Raw genomic sequence first — 6440 nt, 5'->3', positions numbered from 1 at the left:
ACCTTGGTATAGTTAACCATACCTTGACTAGTGGTACAGTTCAAGTCACCATGTCTCAGCAGGACCTCATGGAGTTAAAGAAGTTATCCCTGCCTCTTTTTTTTTTTTATTATTATTATTTTTATTTTTGGAGACCACCAGGATTCAGCCACGGGAGTCCGTTGTAACGTGACCCTTTTTTTTGCTGGGGGAGAGAGAGGGACAGGACGGATCCTGCGGCCAAGACTTTATTTTCACTTTCACTTCCAGCCCATCCACGCACGGATCCAATTCCCAGTTCCCGCGGGGACCAAGCCCGTTCACTCCAGTGCCATTATGGGGGCGGGAGGGAGGGAAGGAAAAAACCCTCCCCTCGGAGGAGCAGCCCTTTGCCGGACTTTTCCCCGGCGACAGGCGCTTTCCCCGCCGGCGGGGATAGTTTCGTTTCCCCCTGTCTCCTCCTCCGCCGCCCGCCCCTTTCCGCGCTGCCGCCGGCCCCGGCCCCCTGCTCCCGCTTCCCGGCTCCCGGCTCCCGCTTCCCGGCTCCCTGCTCCCGCTTCCCGGCTCCCGGCTCCCGGCGGCGATGCTGCGGCGTTGCCCACCGGGCCCCCCGCCCCTCCTCCGCGCCCTGCCGCCCGCCGCCCCCGCCGTCCGACAGCGTCTGCGGGAGGTAGGTGAGCCCCCGGCGGGGCTGCGGGGGTTGCGGGTCTCCCGGCTTCCCAGGGGGATGCGGGCGGGTGTGAAGGGTCCCCGTCTCCCCCTTTGCAGTGCGCAGCGCGGATCCCGGAGGCTGAAGCGGTACTCGACCTGCTGGAGAAATGTCCCGAGCACCAGAAGAAGGGGGGTTTTCCCGTCGTGGTTTTCGAGGGGCTGGATGCCACAGGTAAGAGCCACGTGTGGGTGAGGAACCGCGGGTGAGAGATTGTTGGAAAGAGCCACCTCTGTGGCTTTCAGCCACTTAAAAATTCAAAACACTTAAAAATTCAAAAAAACCTGGAAACCTGTGACATATTGGAAAGAATTAGCAATTATAAACACCAGTCTGTCTCCTCTTCCTTGTAAAAGATCAAACAGTCCATGCTAATTTTCATTCAGTGGATGAATTCCTTATCTATGTAAGTGAAATAATACAAAGAGTGGAGTACTGGAAGTTAAATTTCTGGTGCAGATGATGAAACATACTTTTACCGGAGAGTTTTCAAATAAGTAGTGGTAGCCTGGGAAACTGGCAGCAGTTTGTCTCAGGAAGAAATATTAGTTGCCTCTGAATAACTTTGTTTTCTGCATTTTCAGTTAAAGACACCTGAAAACGCCCCCTAAAAAAAAGTATTGGGTGACAGCATTGCAACATCCACATGAATTGTAACTAGAAAAGTATTGTAAGTGGATATATAGAGGATTTGCCATTCAGTGCACTTAATGCATTTAAAGGAGTGAAGACAGGAAGCTGGCAAGAGGGAAGGGAGAAGGGCCCTGAGAATAGGAAGTGGAGCAATAACTCCTGTAACCAGACTCATAATGATTTTCCACCAAAAACCTTATCACCAGGTACTCGGGTTACATAGTCAGGTGTCAGAACATGTGCTCCAAGTGAACAGTTATGAACATTTTTCAGTTTGTAAAACTCAGTTTTATCTGATGTGCTATGTAACAAGTGTTTCCTTCTGTAAATGAAATGCAGGCAAAACCACGGTAACCCAATCTGTTAAGGACACCCTGAATGGCATTCTGCTAAGGTCTCCACCAGCTTGCATCAGCCAGTGGAGGACAATATTTGATGATGAGCCAGCACCCATTAAAAGAGCGTTTTACGCTGCGGGCAACTACATTCTTGCTTCAGAAATAGCGAAAGCATCCACTCAGGCACCTGTGATCATAGACAGGTTTGTATATTTAAGAAGTTGTCTTATATCAGTGCCATCATACAGTTTAGTGTTACAAGCAGAAGTTGTCAATGATAGTCTCTGGGTTTCTTCTTTTTTTTTTCTTTTTTTTTTTTTTTTTCTTTTGAAAGTGCCACTTTGCAGGTAGTCAGGTAAATATTAAATCTTCTGAAGAGTATTAATTATGCTAACATTAAGGTGGGGGATTTCCATCACTGTAGTACCCATAACTGGCTTTAGCACACATGAAAAGTGCTATATCTTGTTTTAGGAATAGTGGAGGCATGGACAGTGCAGCCTGAGCAAAAGCAGGGTTCTGTGATGTACCTGAGGAGAATGAGGGCTGCTGATCACAGCTGGCTCTAAGAAGGGTCTGAGGTATGGGGTGGATTAGAATGACAAGTTTTTGGCAGACTTACTCTTTGAGGATGTAAAGCCAGAAATAGGCTTCCCACTTTTTTGGGTTTGTTTACGTAATTTCTTGTTGTCACTAACTGTGTAGGCAGCGTTCAGTATTACTCTTAATAAAGTCTAGGTGCACTTTGAAACCCCTGGCTTGTTTCAGTAGGTGTAAAGTAACCTCCCGCCGCAACACACACAGGCAGAAGTTGTTTGCATATGTGTGTCATTCTTAACCAGCCTCAAAACCACCAAAATATGTAAAATACAGTGCCTCATAGTGGTGGGAACGTTAAATGCAAATGAAATGTGCAACCATTAATAAAGTCCGTCTTCATTCACGTATGAAAGCTGCATGATCTCTACCAGATCTGTTGCACGTTGTAGGATGAAACCACAGAAAAGGGATTCCGAGTATTAGATTTTGACATATAATGTAACTTTTCTTTTGACCTCTCATTATATGAGAAAACTTTCTTTTGATAGGAGTATCGGGAACACCCTTTGCCTAATATGTAGCTTCTGCCATGTGTTTTAATTAATAATTCACAGTAATTTTGTACATTGCATTGAATGTTATTGCTCTGCTAAGAAAAAATGGATGGCACAGAATTGTTCTTTACAGTTCCCTTCAAAATCACAGCTTCACCTACCTAGTCATTATTGCACTTGTCATTATATTGACACCCGTCTCCTGTATTACTGAAGAATTAGCGTCCTCTTTGAAATTTCTCTCTCCGTTGTGTATTTTCCTGGCAGATACTGGCACAGCACAGCTGCCTACACAATTGCCACTGAAATAAATGGGGAAGTTCAGGATCTTCCACCAGTTCATGATGAGGTGTACCAGTGGCCTGAGGATCTGCTTAAACCCGATCTTGTTCTTCTCCTGACTGTTGACCCCAAGGAGCGAGTCCGGAGACTTCAGTGTCGAGGGCTGGAGAAAACAAAGGAGGAAGCTGAGCTGGAAGCTAACTGCTTGTTTCGCCAAAGGTACGCTTTAATGAGGAATAAGAGGATGGAGGCAATCTTGGCCCCTGTGGGATCAGTAGCAAAATGTCCCAAGGCTTCATAGCTGACAAAGAGGGTAAACTCTGTCATTTCTGATTAAAAGAGTTTGAAAGCTGCAGGTGAAGAATTTCATTCTCCTGCAAAGGAGCTTTGAGTTAAAATACTTGTATTTTGCTACTTGCTGCTTTTATTGTGGCACCTTTCGTACTGAGGTCATGAAGGAAAGAGACCTAAAAGTTCCAGAACTGGGAAGCAAGAAGTTGAAACACAGCTTCCCCTGAAAGGTCTGGAATTGAGCTCCAGATTAAGAGAACAAAATTTAGATCTCCTCTTGTAGACGTCTTCAGTTGTGCTAAGTGTCTCAAGGCCCAGGATGGTCAATACATTCAATGGAGGCTTTGAAGTGATTCAGCTCACCACCTGCTTGGAGCCCAGTGATCTACACACAAGTATCTAGAGCCATTTGATATGATCCGAGACATCTGTATGAGGCTGGCAGATGTGATGCAGAATCCACGGGTCCTTTCTGGACCAGCAACTGGAAGCTAAATGAGATAGTCCAAGGCATCTCAAGCAATACTAGATACATTTGCCGAGGAAAATGAATTGCAGTGTAGGTATCTGACTTCAGGGTGCGCTGAATTGCTGTCTAGGCTCCACCAAATGTATTGATTGGATCATCATTGTCTACAATGGAGACTTAAAAACCTAGTGCTCCTGTAGATACCTCAGTATAGACACCTGAATGTCAGTGTCTGTATCTATAAATCACAAAGCTGAAATATACCTCTAGGCTTTTGACATTTCTGGTGATGCTATACCTTAAACATATCCCTTGAGAAATTCTGGCAGAAGCCCTGTGCGGACACACGGTTCGTATAGTGGGACCTGCAGGGGGATGGGTGAGCTAAGGGAATGTCCTGCCATTTAAGAATCTTTCATGTTTAAATTCTGTTACTTCTTATTCTTCAGAAAGCCTTGGGTTATTTCTGCATGTTAATTTTGCCAACCTGGATGTGAGAACATTCAGAGTCTTGCTTGTGGTCTGAATGTCTTACAGCTTGTGGCCTGAATGTTTGGCGTTATTAGTTCTTGTGGGAGCATAGAAAATTGTATTCACATTCTCATTCACATCCTCAAGGACTAAACGTGGGAGAGTTCTGCATTATGAGAAGGCTCATAGTCTAAGCAAGGAGGTTTTCATCCCGTATTTCATCTCGGTATTCATCCAGTTAGCAAAGTTGATCAGAGGAAAGGGTTAAATGATGTGTCAACTCTGTAATCCAGTTCTCCAGTGATTCAAAGCTGAGATGGTCAGTGAGCACACCTACACCAGCCATGCCATATAGTTCAGAGACATGAGGGGGCTCTGAATAAATTAACTCAGGTGTTAGAAGTGGGCTGTCCACTGTCCTCCTGCCGTACCAGACTGTATCCAGTGCTAAGCTGTAAAGAAAAAAACACTGTAATGCCATGCCAGGTGAATACAGGAATCAGTGCCAAGGAAACTATGAGGTTGGCATTGTAATAGTTACTAATGGTTTACTGCTCTTTGCAGTGGATGTCATTCTGCAGTGTGAACGCTTTCTTCCGAGACTGAGGACTAACGCCATTTCATATCCCTGCAATTTGTAGTTTCATTTCTCTTGTTTTGTTTTTAAATAGAGTTGAAGAGTCATACAGAAGGATGGTAAATCCTGCGTGCCAAGAGGTCGATGCCAGCCCCCCCAAGGAAGAGGTTCTCAAGACAGTGCTACAGCTAATTAAGAAACACTGTGCTTTGTGAAAGCAACTTCTGTGTAATAGCACTTGAAAGATACTTTTTAGTGCACTTAAAAGATACTTTTAATGTACTTTTTGGTACCTGAAAAAGCACTGTGATGTGTTTCTTCCCACAGAAGAATCTTCTCTTTCTTTTGTCGACAGTAATCTGTGCAGGTTATCTGTTTCACCGTTGCCTACTGTGCTTTCCTGTGCAAGGCAAAATATACTTACATGTTATTCGGCATTCTCAGTAAAGCCACAAGCATATTACGGTCATGTACGAAGTACCTCAGAGTGCTCTCTGGCACTGTGACATTTCAAGATGCTATCGTGTTGCATCTTCGTCACCAGGAGAACCTGTTCCCGCATCAGTTGTGTCCCAGAATTCACTGGGCTGCAGCGGGAGATTTAGGTGCCCAAGGAGAGGCTGAAATGTCATCCAGCGGTAAAGCAATAAAAGGATCATAGCACTGATGAACAGAGAATCCAGTGGCCGAGTGGTGTTTACTGGAATAGAAGACGATCAGCTGCTGCTGTGATGGGCATCCTGCAAAAAATGTGTCATAAATGAGGGCCGATAAGCATCTAGGTCTCCAAGTGATAAGTCTAAGCCTGTCCCCATATGCTCTGCAAAGGCTAATGTTTTCGTACTTTAGTTTCACTATTGTTGCTCCTAAGTGTAAAACTAAACATATGGATAAGCCTTTGTGGGATCAGAAAAGAACTGCAAATCCTGAAAGAACATAACTAAAATGTAAATTGGATTTAAAACACTAATTTTACTTACTTTCCTATGTTAAGCAAGTGCAATTATCAGTGAAGCTGTACCATAAATAAAAAAGTACTCGGGACTGCAGTTCTGATATCCAATCTGTATATGCAAAGTGATAGAAAGAAAAACTTCTAAAAATACGTTTTATTCATGCAGTGTTTAATGTTTGTGAATATCTACTATTAATATAATGCATTTATACATACTAGTAATATACACTGATGTATTTGGTGTATTATTTGTATAATGGTAGCCTTGGGATTTGCCATACATGCAGACTGGAAATACACAGTTGTAGGTGCTCCACTTATTTTAGAAATTATGAAGCATCCAGGTACAAAGGAAATTCACATATAGAGGGCATCACTGCACATGGACGATTAGGATACAAATAGTGTGCCTGCCCTTAACGTTTTGTAGCCTTAGCTTTGCCAGGTAAGATATCACTTGGCCTGAGGAATGCCACCAAATGCCTTTTCTCCTTATGCAAACTTATACATGAAGCCAGACTGCCTGGGTTTTGATGCCAAGTTCCTAAAAGTGTAGGTTTGTATTAAAAATAGTGCTGGTAATATATATGTGAGTGGCCTCAGACACTATTAATTACACATATGCAGTATATGTTCATAGTC

The 6440-nt window shown here is 43.9% G+C and overlaps 1 protein-coding gene across 1 annotated transcript; it reads left to right on the top strand.

Annotated features, from left to right (window-relative positions):
• The first annotated feature begins 405 nt into the window (after window positions 1-405).
• On the top strand, window positions 406-5892 carry CMPK2 (cytidine/uridine monophosphate kinase 2). Its single transcript, XM_054194575.1, has 5 exons — window positions 406-649; window positions 748-862; window positions 1661-1862; window positions 3021-3254; window positions 4938-5892. Exons 1-5 carry the CDS (start codon window positions 563-565, stop codon window positions 5056-5058), a joined length of 759 nt encoding a protein of 252 aa, XP_054050550.1. The 5' UTR covers window positions 406-562; the 3' UTR covers window positions 5059-5892.
• Window positions 5893-6440: the final 548 nt, after the last annotated feature.

Source organism: Rissa tridactyla, chromosome 3 (assembly GCF_028500815.1).
Source record: "Rissa tridactyla isolate bRisTri1 chromosome 3, bRisTri1.patW.cur.20221130, whole genome shotgun sequence".
Taxonomy (NCBI): Eukaryota; Metazoa; Chordata; class Aves; order Charadriiformes; family Laridae; genus Rissa; species Rissa tridactyla.
Note: the sequence above shows the minus strand (reverse complement) of the source record. Positions and strands in the feature narration are given on the sequence as shown.

Coding starts and splice junctions, on each gene's coding strand:
- CMPK2 (XM_054194575.1), top strand. CDS start 563: ATGCTGCGGCGTTGCCCACCGGGCCCCCCGCCCCTCCTCCGCGCCCTG. Junction 650..747: donor TCCGACAGCGTCTGCGGGAG/GTAGGTGAGCCC, acceptor CCCCCTTTGCAG/TGCGCAGCGCGGATCCCGGA. Junction 863..1,660: donor CGAGGGGCTGGATGCCACAG/GTAAGAGCCACG, acceptor AATGAAATGCAG/GCAAAACCACGGTAACCCAA.